The sequence below is a fragment of the Squalius cephalus genome (assembly GCF_949319135.1).
Source record: "Squalius cephalus genome assembly, chromosome: 10".
Classification (NCBI taxonomy): domain Eukaryota; kingdom Metazoa; phylum Chordata; class Actinopteri; order Cypriniformes; family Leuciscidae; genus Squalius; species Squalius cephalus.
In genome coordinates, this window is record NC_137131.1 from 16,536,029 (window position 1) to 16,551,715 (window position 15,687).

The following is a 15,687-nucleotide window of genomic DNA, read 5'->3' on the forward strand; positions in this document are numbered from 1 at the left end:
TCAGTACCGTTTTTCCTTAGTTAGTTTGTGGTCATGGACACTCATTAGTTTCAGCTGTGCACTAATCAATCATCTCATTATCCTGTCACTATTTAAGTTCAGTTCTGTTTGTGTGACTTTGTCTGGTCTCGTCTATACTATGGTTGTGTTGGATCGTCTAACTATGTTGGATTTAACCTGTGTGGATTATTAAAGATTACCTATTTACTCTCATCTTCATCTTCGTGTGTGTTTACACAACCTGATCGTGACAACAAGGCTTTGTACTTCACTCGTGTTCCAATATCCATGTAAAACAGCATCATAAGCTGGACGATTATGACTGGATAGATATCGCTCGTCTAACCGGCTGTGAGCGAGCTCACATCTCTCGCACCACCATGGCAAATCTAATCCAGTAGCTCGTCGTACGCAGGGCATGCAGGCTATGAAGATTCAAAGACATCATCATCCTCAACAGTCATATCCTGCTCTTCTTAGCCTGAAGCCAGGAGCACACCGACTCACTGCCGGATCAGAAGATGTGAGCGATAACACATTCTCATCCAGCAGCTTGCCCTCATCAGCTAACAAAGAATGAGAAAGTTCCATATACCTTTCTCGAATTCCTCCATCTGTAAACTCCATGATCTCAGTTTCCTCCTCGCTTCAGTTGCAGCAGGTCCTGATCCATGGGGTGCATACCATTGTCCCAATTCCCTTGAGAAAAGGGACAAATGAGAGTGGAGTTTCTCCATAGAGAAACTCGAGCGAGCATTCTCCTCGCGAGTGTGTCATCAGGTATCAGACAGTGCTGACACGGATGAACGCACTTCCGGAAAGCTTTCGCTGCCATACTGCCTTCGACACGTCACAAACAAACGGCCTGAAGACAAGAAAGAGGATGATGTGTACAACAGGTGCCCTTTTATACTCTGGTCGCACCAGTTGTGTCGTCATAGGCTGTCGCCAGCCAATGTTATTGTTGTGTTTTGACACGTGCTTCAGACAAAGGTCATGCTGGAGGCATTCCCCATTAGCATCCTTGGAAGCAGTATGAGTTCCCATTCGAAAGGGAACCATTAAGTTTTGCGCATTATTAAATAAATGAGTCCAATCGAGGCGCGAGTAATCAATTAGATATTTTAAATAACCAACAACAGCGTTAAATGTTTTGTAACCGTTTGCAGAGAGTATGATTGAGACGCGCATCTCGCAGCCTCACACTCACTGTAGTTTGTATTAAACTGAATGCTATATGAACGCAGCTGTACTAATTGCAAAATACGGGACTGACAAGCATATTCTAATGCTGCAAAAAAATCACTATAATAGTCCAAATACTTGGGCTGCCGTCTCGTCGTTTTGAGGTAGGATAGCCCGGGATGCTTTTCAGATGCTCCTGCATAGAAGTTGGGCTGCTGTGGTATGCCATTTCAGTTTTACAGAGCACCATTTTATTTGGTCTCCGTTTCAAAAAAATTCACAACTTTTTACCATATGGTTCTACGGGCTGACATAGTCTCAAGACCAAAAGCAGAGGAAGAAGAACGCCAATGGAAACAATAGGTGCCTACGCACCTTCAGTGCTTGGCCCCTAAATATAGCTGCAAGCAGCAATTAAGGGGCCAAGAACAAAGAAGGCATAAGTCAAGTCATGCCAGCATGACTGGGAGAATCAGACCAACTGCAACAATGAGTAATTTGTTTCTAGCCCTTACTGTTCAAAAGTTATTAGCATAAAAGTAAGTGAAACTTTGGACAGTTGGTCGAGCAAGAGTCTCTAACTTTCCTGCAAGCAGTTCTATGGGCTTCCATCCATACCGTAAAGGTGCCAGAGTTTCTGGTTTCTAATTATAGTTTTTCTTTCTCTCTCTCATTAAAACCAAAGAAGTTAATCAGTTATTGTATATCAAGAGCAGGGACACGTTTGTGAGCATTTTGCTTTGTGATTTCACCGGAATGAACAGAGAGTCTCCGCAACAGCCTTAAGCGATAGATTGAAGCGCTCGTTTGTGTGAAGACTGTGCACGAGTGCCAAGAGAACACTGTTGCCTTCCGCCACTGATAACAGCAGGAACGAGCACTCAGCGTGATTTCAAAAACAACACAATCCAGCACCAGAACACCTCTTATTTAACACAAACGAATTAAATGTTAATCAACAGGAGATGTTTCTTTTGTATAAGGTACATCCGTGCCGCAAGATGATTCAACAAGTGGTGGAGACAATATTGACGCTGGTAAAAAAAAAGTGGTGGAGACATGTCCCATCCGCAAATTATGCCTATGGCTGCCACTGAATTCCAGAGCAGAAGAACAAGAAGCACACTAATGATTACAATAGGTGCCTAAGCACCTTCGGTGCTTAATTTCATGGCCACATTTTTTTTTTTTTGTAACAGGCCCTTCTTAACTGTCACTCTTGTACAGACGTGTAATATTAGAGAGGCAGTGCTGTGTTTTGTTCACACACAATGGCGATTGGTCCTGAGTACAGTGGGCAGTCAAGGCTATTTAATATGAATGTTCTCTTTGAAGCTGAAGGCAGATCCAGCAAATGGACCAAGTCCTGCCAGGAGCTGAACTAGAGATGCATCAAACAGCCATGCATTATCCACGCTACTGTTACATAATCCAAAGACTATAGCAGAGTGCAAGCACCAGTTTGGAGCAGTTCACCGGGTTGTGCACACTATTCAGGAGAACGCCTTTTAACTTCAGTTTCTGTATTTGAAGTAGAATTTATATTTATTTTTGTTATATATTTCATTGACCATAATGGAAGAACACTTAATTTCTCAGAATGCTCTAATACCCCTAAATCTTCAAAATGGAGCCGAACAACATTAAGCAGCTTACAACATTTAAACATAATTTCTTGTCGCAGAACTTATGTTGGACTAATGAAATTCCTTCTGCTGTGCGTCTGTGTTATATTTCTTTGAATTGCAGTTCCATAAAGTCCTTTTCCTCTCATTTGAATTCATCTTCCAATTCAATTTCCAGCTCATGAATAGAAAGGGGGCCACTGAAATCCTGAATTTTGCCCAACCCCATGTCACGCATCACAAATTAATCTTCCTAATTACTGCTAATTAAGTGAAATATATAAAACCCATGCATTGTGCCTCCAAAGATCATTTAGATACATGATGATTTACAAATGAGTGCAAATTTTGTGAAATATAATTTGTATACGTGACACATTGTACATGCAAGAGATGTTAGTTTACACATTTGCATAAAAAGGTTGGAATACTAATGTTAAATCAACTGAGTGTAATTCATTATTTAAGATATCACCTTTTTGAGGATGTGATCAAATGTGGCAGACATTTTTACTCGTCAAGGAAACTATTAGTTCAGCACCACTGATACCAGCTGATCCCAGGCACTTGTGAGATTATTTACATCGTAAACTGCCGTAATAGCAGCATTATACACACACTAGTATAGTGCAGAATTTAGTTTGAGTTCATTTAAATTCAGTTTAATTGTGTCAATTCATTTTCTAGCAGCAACATTTTTTCAAATGTGTCAGTAAAGACTTTAATCATGCTGTTAATAAATGAATAAAGGCTGTTCTTTTGAACTTTGTTTTCATTAAAAAATCCTTTAAAATGTATTATGGTTTCCACTAAAATATTAAGCAGCACAACTGTTTTCAACATTGATAATATTAAGAAATGTCTAGCATATTAGAATGATTTTTGAAGGATCATGTGACATTAAAGACTGGAGTAATGGCTACTGAAAATTAAGCTTTGCCACCACAGGAATACATTACATAGGGCAGATTTTCTAATACAGCGATATCACAAAAGCATTCATAATTAAATTTCCATTGTATTTTGGCACATTTTTCGAAACAGTCTTAACATTCTCTAAACTCTAAGCTCAATTGTCACAACTGTTTGCTGTAACATCAGAACTCTATTGCATGTCTGCAAAACACTTGCCCAATTCCTGCTTCAAAACCTAGTTATTGTGTCAGCAAATTGGCCAATGGCACTAAAATAAAGTGTTTTTGTCATCGTGTGAGTCACACTGATCAAAATGCTTAGATGTTTTTTCACCATGGAAATAGTTATATACAAATTCCATGTTTCTTTTCTACTTTTTACTTGACAGTAACTGCTTTCTATACAAAAATGTCAGTTTGTCTAAGCATTTTAAATACAGATTCAGACAGTAGGTAAAAATTTACTACAGGAAAAGTCAATACTAGTGCACAAAAAGAAAATGAACATTGCAGAAATGTGTTACATGTAAACTGAAATTTTTCATGCTTGTTCGTTTTTACATGCTCTATTACAGTGGTTCTCAACTCCAGTCCTCGGGACCCGTTGCTCTGCACATTTTGTATGTCTCTCTTATCTGACACACTTAGTTAAGTTCATGGATTCTCTCTTAACGAGCTGATGATCTGATTCAGGTGTGTTAAATAAGGGAGACATACAAAATGTGCAGAGCAGCAGGACTGGAGTTGAGAACCACTGCTCTATTATGCCTTTCTCTAACACAATTTTCAGTTTACATGTCACACATTTCTACAAAAATAAATGTACTGTAAAATTTCAAATGTATTTATACAGTACTGACGCTGCTGCTGTTCAGAGTTGTGATGTCCATCCTTGTTCAAAAATGGTGGTGATTGTGCTGTCAGCAAACTCGATATAGCAGACATTACAAACATTCCATGTCATAAATATTTATGGAATATAACACCTCTAACAGATTTTGATCACTGAATTAATCAATTTGCATTTGAAGGCTCACACGATGAAAGAATGTTTAGAAGTTGTGAAGAGTTTGACAATTTCACTGAGAATCAACTCATCAGTTCTGATCAACAAGCCATGTGCATTTAGTTATTGTGCACATTGTAGACAATTATACTTTTTTGCACACGTGCCAAAACACATGCAATTTGCTTAAATCAATAAGAAATTCTAATCTGATGTGAACAAGAAATGAATTGTTCTGAACTTAGATCTGAACTTATTGTTTTGAGAGAAAAAAAAGTCTCATTTGAGAATTGAGCCAAGGCGATTGAGAAAAACTGTAATTAAAATGTTGTCTATAATCCCTTCTCCATAAGAATAAGAAAATTATTTTAGTATCAGTCTGATGTGAAATGTTAAATATATTTTTTGAGCTATTAAAATGGCCTTGGGGTCTCTTTGACTGCAAACAGAACATGAGGGTTTATTCATAGGGCAACAGGGCAAAGATGACAAAAAGAAATCATGAGGCAGAGAAGACTCCTCACTTTGTAAGGACTGCTTACATTTTTAATTAAAAAACACTTATATCAGTCAACTAAGACGTGTTTTTCGTCTCCTTTAATAGCATTAAGTTCTCTGGAGAGATGTCTCAGCAGGTCACGTACACACAATGGCACTGGACCATAAGACACAATCACAGGGTAGAGCGAATGAATTGAGAATTGAGAATTGAGCACTTCTTGTTTTAAGAATGACGACAGTGTGATTCAGAGAGAGAGATTACTTTTCTTATCTCTAATGGCAGTGCCATGCTAGATTAGACCGTAAGGGAATACATTTTATTGAAAAAAGATGGCTGGAAAGTTTTACGGTGCAAATTGTGTGTGTGTGTGTGTGTGTGTGTGTGTGTGTGTGTGTGTGTGTGTGTGTGTGTGTGTGTGTGTGTGTGTGTGTGTTGTTTTTATTGAATTAGATTTTGCAAAGATGCAGTATTTCATCTTTGAAATCTAATGCTGATGTCACCACACCAAACTAGATTTTGAAATGTTGAGGTGGATGTTTTATTTGAGTGTTCAAATTGCTAGTTGACTAGATCAGATTTTTATTGCAGCAATGGATGCCTCACCATTGATCATGTTTTTAAAAGATTAATTGATTTTCAAAGAAATTCTGTAATTTTTATTTTTACAGTTATTGGAATTTAATTAATTTATTGTTTTTATTTAGAAAAGCATTTTTTTCCCCCACAAGATAAACTTTGAATGTTGGCTTGAAAAAGCCTTATTTGAAAGTGTTGAAAAAAAGTTTAAAATGCCTTGAAGTTTGAAGCATTATAGGCCTTACAGAACGATAGATAGATTGAATGATAGAACGATAGATAGATAGGCCATGTTATGTATTTGTATATTTGAGAGTTTAACATACTGTCGTGCTTGAAAGTTTAATGTTAATTAATAATTTTAACAATATAAGAGGGATCATACAAAATGCGTGTTATTTTTTATTTAGAACTTTCCTGAATACGATGTTTTACATAAAAGATGTTTAAGTATAGTCCACAAGATAATTATATATATATAATCCTTCAGGTCCTGCAAAATCTTCAGTTTTTAAGCATCTTTTGCATATTTGATTTGAGGACAACTGATGGACTCAAACACAACTATTAAAAAAGGTTCAAACATTCACAGATGATCCAGAAGGAAACACAATGCATTAAGAGCCAGGGGGTGAAAACTTTTGAACAGGTTTTCTTATTTCGTGTAAAAAATAAAAAAAAGTATTACTGCCCTTCAGAAGCAACAGAAGATACTTACATGTTTTCAGGAGGACAAATTAAGTACAATTTACCTTGATCTTCAAATTCAAAAGTTTTCATCTGTAGTAATGTAATGTAGTTCATCTGTAATTCACTCTTAATGCATCGTGTTTCCTTCTGGAGCATCAGTGAATGTTTGAACCTTTTTTTATTGTTGTGTTTGAGTCCCTCAATTATCCTCAGTGTGAAAAGATGGATCTCAAAAGCATACAGTCACTGCTAGAAAGGGTTCAAATATGCAAAAGATGCTGGAAAACTGAAGAATTTGCAAAATTTAGATTTTTTTAACTGCTCAGGACAAACAAGTGACTCAAGAACAACCATCACAAAACAAAACAAAAAAAAACAGTTGTGGATCATCCAGGTAACGATACAGTATTAAGAATCAAGGGTATGTAAACTTTTGAACAGTTTACATGTAATATGTTTACTATATGTATATGTATTACTATATGTAGGTAGACTATATGTAAACATCTTTTATGTAAAATATGTTATCCAGTACAGTACTAAATAAAAAATAACATGCATTTTGTATGATCCCTCTTATTTTGTTAAAATAATTACTGTAACATTTTACAGATTCTGCAATGTGTATGTAAACATTTGAGCACAACTGTAAGTGTTCTCAATTTAATAAATTCACTGCATTTACTCAGTGCGAGTTTAGCCAAGCTGAACAGAGCTGTCCAATTCAATTTAACCCATTATGTAACTTGTCCTTGGAGCAATAGGGTGCCTTCTTCCCCAGGGGAGGCAGTGGTTGAATCCTGAAGTGACTAACTGTTCAGACTGGCCATATGTCTCTGTCTCTGTAGTTCAGATAAAAGCAGTTGACAACAGCCACCCTTATCACTTGCATGACTGCGGTGGCACTCCATCACGCAAAGTAAAACCCAGGGTGACGTGAGAAAGAATAAACTGTCATTCCATATAGCTGTTTCATGTGTGGCTTTAGGCAGTGTTTCCTTTTGCTGTGTTGTTGACACCCAGTGTGATCATATTAATCTTTTAGAATATAAATCTTTGAGCCTTTAAGCACCGTAGGACGAATAATACTTGGAATATCTAAATATTCTGTCCTGACACAAGGCATTGTTGATTTCACTGTTGTAGGGGAAAGACTCTAGGGCTGCAGATAAGACCGTTGCCATGGTCCTGAAGGAGATACCCAATAAGGCGTCCTCAGAAGGCAAACCCCTCCTCACGGTGACAAACAAGGTGGGCAGAACTACTGCAGCTACCGCAAGAGTGAAATGATGATGATAACCAATGGCAAGGCTTTGACCATCACATGTCTAACCTCTACCATTTAGCCTAAATAAAAACTGCCATCATAAATGTCTAACCGACAAACACAACAGCTAACACTGGCTTTTTAAAATTTCAGAGCAGCTCTGTTAGGTATAAAATTGAGCTTTTCACATCAGGCAAGGCTTGTCACTGGCAATAGAATGGGGACAATAGAAATGATCATTTTAGATGGACACATGGGACACATGAATTTAAATCATAGCCTTACAGTATGTTTAGTGATGGTCAAGGATTTTACAGCACAACCACTATATAGATCACATATTTAAGATGTAAATATAGGGAAAGACTTCACCACATGCTTCTAAATTGTAATATACCCTAATAAGCAGTTCAATTTGATATATTTAATGTTATTTTACAAATATTTTACATAGCAATGTACCATATATCAGTAATGTATCGGACTATATTTTAATTGTTCATCATTCCCACCTATATTTTCCCACACATTTTGATTACCATTGCAGTCATCAAATAACTAATAATGTTCCAAATCCCAAAATGAACATTCATTTTTCATATTGCACTTTATGTTATCGTGTCTAAATTCATTTTACTTAACAATCATTTCAAACTATTCATTTGATGCTGGAACCTTTCTGGCAAAATACATTTCCTTGCTCTTTAGTGGTTGATATGAGTCTAGTGTCGTAGCTTTATAGCTCATCTTGTTGTTGCCTGTGTGGTTTGTGGCTCATTCTGTGTTTAAATATTTTAGTTGGTATATGTGTAACTGTCATCTGTGTAGTATAAGTCTCTGTGTTGTATTGATGCCATACAGATTCGGAACTATTCAATAATAATTGCACTAAACTAAGCTTTTTAGCACTTAACTGGCACGATTGGCATCCACTCTTGCTTCACCAGTCACCAAATGACAAATTCAAATACCTTTGCAAAGTATTTAGTGGTTCGTTTTGTAATCAGTCGAGAATCAACAGACCAGTGACCTGAAGCCAACTGCACTCCTTTGCTTTATAGCGTGAAGGTTAGTTCATTTTCAAATCAGGTGAGATCGAACATGGCATGTGAAGCACAGCATCGTTCCTCTGTGTAAAGTCTTGTCAATACTGATGCCAGAGTGTTATCAGATCAATACTGACCTATTTAACACAATGTGGAACCTGTAGTAACTTCAGTCTTGTGAAACAACTAATGGTCCGAATGAAAAGTTGATTTCATTGGCAAAGTTTATTTGGATGCATGTCATTCGGTTATATTAGGGTATTTATAGATGTTGAAAAAAAAAAAAAAGCCTGAATAATGTTCTGTTGAGAAATTATCACATCTTATACTCTGTGTCCCTAACCAATTTAATACTGTGTATATTTAAACACCTGCTGTCACTTCAAGAAAATTGCAGAATCTGAAGAGAAAGATTTTATAATTAGCCAAACACACTGTGTGAATGACATAGGATAATAGAAAGTAGTTTTTTTTTACTTGATTGAAAACACTTCGTCATTGCGAGAACCAGACGTCCTTATTTAAACTTTTGAATGTTTTTTTTAATATTTGACCAAATGAACAACCATGCTGGTGTTGCATAAACATTTTCGGTTTAAATATCACAGTTAATTATACAGGCAATTTATCACTCAAGATAAAATAGTAAAGGTATGAATTTGACAGCAAAATACCTCTGAAAATCATTTCTTCATACATAATGCAGTTGTGTACATTCATGCTGTTATTTATAACACTAATAATTGCCTCACATGAGCTTTTACCTCCCTCAGCTAAGCTCCCTAACTCTCCCCCTTAAGACTCCCGCAAGCTAAACTGGTTCCAGGTCCCCTTGACAACAATATCTTGGAGTTACCACCAGGAGCTAAGCCCACGTGACACAATTAGTTGAAGTTTTCCATGACATAATTCAGGATATGCCCTCTGAATGTTTGTGTTTTGATAAAGCATATAGCTGAAAAGAACTCTGGGGAAAAAATCTATTTTATATAGATAAGAAGAAGTCCGTCAACATTATTTTTCTTACATTACCAATTAGTGAGTTTATTCTGTTTTGCAATACAATACAAAATGTAAAATAAATTCAAAGGGGGGATGCTACAAAGTTATCATGTTACTTAACAACCACTAAACATTTAGCTAATGTTAAACTAGACACAAAATAGGTGTCGTTTCAAAGCTTAGCCTAGATGTGATCTGTAAAATCATCGTACACAACAAATATAATTGTGTCATATATCATTGAAAGGTCTCAACTAGCATATTTGTTTCAGTTTGAGACCAAATTATACCTATATAACTATACTATAAATAAGTATTTTTATTAAAAAAAATGCAGCTAATGCATGTATAAACAGTACACATAATGGCTTTTGCGCCATGTTTTTGGTTGTAACTTTGTGAAAAATTAGTAAACCAAAGTAGACTGCATATTTTTATTTAAAGCAGGTGGTCTCGAACAAGCCCAAACATAACATAAGCCAATGCGTAGATCGCAGAGTGGCATGACATGCTGCTTGGCTACAGCTATAGGACTTCCGGGATCCAATCACGTCGCAATCATGACAGTGTTTTCCAACGTCACTTGAAAGTTCAACCAATGGAAACTGGGGCTGTGTCCGATATACCCCTATAGGGCACTATTTGAAGGGACAACCATTTGTAGTGGTGTCCAAAACCACAGTGAACGTTAGAGTGCACTCAGTCAATCCCACAATGCACCGCAATAACGAGTGTACAACTGATGCATGGTGACGTAGTGCCTTTCCCCCTTGGTAGAAATCGTATTCCCGGGTGGTAGAAATCATGTTTCACTGGGCACCGCAATACAACCGAAAAGAGCACTTTCACTTTCATGCTTAAAGGAGCAGGGGCTTAACCAATGAGTATCTTATATTAGTGGTTATTTATTCTATGTATTTTTATTGTGGCATTTACACAAGTAAGTAGTTCTTATGTTCAGTAAAATCAGGTTTGAAGTTTTTTTTTTTGGCCCCTTGGTTAATTATGTTACGAAATAAACGGCTAGCCTACCTAATCCATTGCATTGCCTATAAATGAAGACATTAATACATTTAGAATACATAGCCTATGTCGTTGCTCGCTTCATTTCCCTAATTCATGGGGCTAAATGTTGTTGCTATAAAAGCTTTTGAGGATCATAGCAAGATGGGACATAAGCAATATGAATCTCAGAATAGAAAATTATGTACAGTATTACATTAATAATCAAATCCTAATTAAAGACAAAATATGTGGCCTTGATGTTCAAGTCTTGGCTGAATTTTATGTTGCAATATTCATTGTTTGAATTTATAGGGAGCCTCACGCTTATAACACACTTCATTCTTTTACAATGCTTTGTTGTATCTTTCGATCAAGGGACACTTGTATGCATTGATTCAAACAACAGTAGAAAAAGGAACAGATTGCAGAGAAATTTGGCACTCATTTTTAATGGAAATAAGGGTTCAAAATTTAAGCAGAACTTTTTTAAAAGTTCTCAATATTGTAGGACGTTTTAAATAAAATAAACCATCCAAGAAGATAAAATTCTGAATCTACTCTTGTCTTTTACACCAGAAGGTGGCGACACGGGACTGTCTTTATGAGCCATTAAATTATTCATGATTCAACCGATTTAAAACGGATTAATTCAAGAAGGAAACACTAATATTGTGTTGCTCGGAGACGCTATTAATTTTGCAATCTTCTTTGACTTGTTTTGGAACTATGTCATATCGGAGCGAAAAGACACCAAATTACTGTAAGCCTACTGTGTCTAAAGTCTAAGTTACTCCATATTAACTTTATTGGCAAATGTATGTGCATGCACCATATACAACGACAATAACCTAATACAATAGTCCACAAAAAAACATAAGAAAACGCTTTTCGAAGTCAAAAACGCCAATTCTCTGTGTTTCTTCTGCACATGCGCAGAAGTTTTGTTTGAAATTAATACGGGTGGTGGAAACGATTAAACGGATTGCAAAGTTTAGCATATATATAAACAGTACTTTCAGAATCTGCAATCGTGTTGAACAAAATCTGCATGTAAACATAGTTAAAGGTGCATTTAGTAATTATTTAGCTAACTAATTTAGCCTCTCTGTTCCACGCTGCACTGCCATCTATCGACGTGAATCGGAATGATCGATGAGTTTAATGTTGCCGGATACCAAGTTTTAGAGAGCACGGTTTACAAAAAAAATACTTCCCTTACCTCCTGTCCAACAAAAAGAAGCTAACGTTACTTACTTGGTCATCACTACTCTGGATTGTCTTCATCGTCGAATCTTTCCACCTTGTGTATCCGTACAAAGTCTTCTAGCTTCTGTTACTGCGTCTGTCATTCATTCAATCAATCAGTACAGGTAACGCTACGCATTCTCCTGTTGTCTCTTCTGGTAAAGCACGATAAAAAGTTTGTTTCACTTTCTTATTTTCGCTCTTCGAAGCCAAATTACCAATTACCAAATTATTATTACCATTACCAAACGGTGCCAAGTAGGCCTACAGTACAGCAGCCAACGGACTTTGAGGATCCTCTCCGACGTTTAGTGGTCACGTCATGGCGAAGAACATTGTCATAATAATTTAATTTAATTTTAATAATAATAAAAAAAAACTTTTTATGAAAAACTTACAAAAAGTACAGTCTTCTCTATCTCATGTGATTGTAGGGGAGCGTGGGGCACAACCTAACACAATTTGGGTTTTTTTACACAAGCAACATACACATACCTGCTACAAATGAACACTTAAAAGTTTTTTTTCTAGGACCTATAGCATTAGCATTTTACACTTATAGCTATAGCATTTTCGTACAGTTTCGTGCAAATGTTACAACTTACCCCATATGCAGGGTTAATTGTAACTGACAGAGGGGTTAGTTGTAACACTTGTGTGTAACACACATAATTCAGTACTATTTTATCTGTATAGTTTGATATTGTTTGTGCATCTGTATAGATAGGTATACTATCCATACATCCATCCCTCATCCAATCATCCTTATTATGGATCAATGGATAGAGATATGAAAGGGATGCAGTTTTGCAATAAATAAATACATAAAATCATCAAATATTGTAATTGCTATTGAATTATATTTGTGTGTGGCAGCTGCATGCAAAATTATTATAACAGTAATAATAATAAAAAGAGCTCAAAATCACATTTTAAAGGGTTTATTGCATGAAAACCAGGCTTTTTAATAAATAAACAAGTGATCAATGCATAGTTAACAAATGTGAAAAAATCATACTTTGACATTTAAATTCCAACATCGTTTGTGAAAGTCCAGCAAAGTTAAATGTGGCAAAATAAATATATAAATAAATACTCAAACCTGAAAAGTTGTGTGGCTCCCTGTTTTCATTTCATTATCGTTGTACACTTGGCGGCTTGGTTGTAACACTGTGCTACAACTAACCCCGCTGGGTAAAAAATAGTTAACAGTTAACAGCCTAGAATAGATAACAGTTGCTATAGGAGTTGCTGACATGTTTCAAAATGGTGCTATGTTTTAGCCAAGACAGTGATTAAGGTAATATAAAGTTAGATTTGGTGACGTACACACCCAACTCAGAAACCGGAAAAAAAAACGTATGATGAAAAAATGTACTTGCATGGTGTTTGTCCAGTATCTTCACAAAATCTTTTCAAAACTTTCCACAAATCCGTGGGAGACCGTCTTCTGGCAGCAAGAGAAAAAGAGCGGAAACACAACCTGCTTGACCCTGACTAACTATGTAAAAGGTCTGTGTTACATTTAACCCCACGTTAGGTTGTGCCCCGCGCTCCCCAACACCATTCAGATGACATTCCCTTCACAAAAACACAGCTTAGTTCTTAATGTGTAAAACGTTTTCATTTAGCACCAAACTGAATGCACCTTTAATTGAAGACACACCAGATGTGTTTCCTTCTCTCAGACAGAACAGCCCGTCAAATTCTCTATCAGCCAGATTGCTATTGAAATAATCAGACTAAGTTAATTAAGTAGTCAAACTGTTGTGGAGTGTGACTGTAGTTATCTGCTCCAATTACAAGAATGAGTTTTGTCCCCTAATAATTCCTATTAAATGTCAGCAACCAATCTGTGCCTGAAGTGAAAAACATTTTTAAAGGGAATACAGAGTAATCTAATTAAGTTGAAGAGCCTTAAATATTTCCAAAATAATTCTCCCCCTCTCATTATGGCCCTTGTTCTGCTGGCATTCACAAGGGAGGAAGTTATGCTTTTATAACAAGGCTTAGAGGAGGAAAATAAAAGTGAGCTCAAAATCCAGCTCACCTATAGTGATAAAACATCAGAACTGCTGTTATATAACCCAGCCTGACACTTCAAAATGTTCAAATGCTTACTGAACTTTCTGTATGTGAAAGAAGTCAAAGACAACAGAAGACAGAGTGCCATCATTGTCTTCCCTTTAATAAAAAATGTACAAGGTGTTGTAACAGCAGGAGTTCAGCTTGGGTAACATCAGGCATTCTAGCCAGCAAAGGAATAAATCTCCGACGACACCAGGAGAGCCAGAGTTGTCTGTCCAACCCAATTAAGACTGCTGGGTCAGCGTTCTGGCACAGACTCTCACAGCAGGAATGTTCTCCCAAGCGCTCTGGCCAACATACACTGCTCGTGTTATTCATGAATATTCAGTATTTATTTCAAAGCTTCTGTCAAGCTACTGTACGTAGAGATCACAAACCCTCGTACATTCGCTATAGTTTGAATATATTTAATACACCAGAAAATTGCTAAGCACAGATAGTTTTTGCTCAGAGAAGTATTATCCATTTTTTTCCATTATTATTAATTCAATTGTTTTTCTATGTCCATCTCTAAATTAATTCCAGCGGGACTTTTTGTCTCTATGGTCTTATTTAAGCCCCGGACAAATTAAAAATAAATCCGAGGGAAAACCTTTATTAAAACCTTTATCCCGTGGAACCTTTAATTAAGCCAGTCTTGAAAAGTTGAAAAGCCAGTCAGAGTTTTCAATTTATAGTTCTTTTCAGTTTGCATTAAATGAAAAACATGCAACAGTCTATAATTTAGGCAGCGTTGCTTGAAGAATCTGTTGTTGTTTAGTCCATACATAGTGAATGTGACATGTGAATGTGACATGCAATTACATGTGTGCTGTTTTACAACCAGCAGCGTTTTGATGATACAGTCCTCTATTTGCAAGAAACATGTCAGCAACATGCAAACCGGGGATGTTCAGAGCTTCATCAATACTGGGGCACAGGCTCCTCAATAATTAAAAAAAGTGTCTTTTTTTTCCTTAGAGTATTCTCACCCCAGGTAATTTGTTTGCAAAAAAACAGCATCAAAGCTTTCAAAGCTTTGTGTGGGGTCAATAAGATTTTTACAGTTTTTTTTTAAATCAATCAATTATTTTACTCAGCAAGGATGCATTAATTTGATGAAAAGCAACAGTAAAGACATTTGTAATGATTTCTATTTAAAAACTTTCTATTCATCAAAGATTGAAATGTGTGAATGTATCATGGTTTCCACAGAAAAATATTAGGCAGCGCAGCTGTTTTCAATATTGATAATAATAAGAAATGTTTATTGAGCACCAAATCAGCATCAGATTATTTCTGAAGTATCATGTGACAGTGACAAATTGAGATACAGGAATAAAATGTATTAAAATAGAAAAAAAAGTGTAGCCCAAGAATAATTTGTGATCAAATAAATGCAGCATGGTGAGCATAAGAGAATTCTTTCAAAAACATTACAAAATATTACCAACCTCAAACTGTAGCTTTACAATCTAATTAGCAAACAGGCAGAAGCTAAAATAATAGTTTAATTTTTAAGCATTAGCTGTATCTATTCTATTCGTTCACAGCATG

At 36.2% G+C, this 15,687-nt stretch overlaps 1 protein-coding gene across 4 annotated transcripts in view; it reads left to right on the forward strand.

The window, feature by feature from the left end:
* Positions 1-15,687, forward strand: part of pex5la (peroxisomal biogenesis factor 5-like a) — an 84,854-nt gene that overhangs the window by 39,249 nt on the left and 29,918 nt on the right. For 3 of the 4 annotated variants that reach the window (XM_079883727.1, XM_079883729.1, XM_079883728.1), the window contains exon 2: positions 7,645-7,749. The exons of the other annotated variant lie outside the window; for it this stretch is intronic. In XM_079883727.1, coding sequence (XP_079739853.1) covers positions 7,645-7,749 — 105 coding nt within the window. The remainder of the gene's footprint in view (positions 1-7,644; positions 7,750-15,687) is intronic. 4 annotated transcript variants of the gene reach the window in all.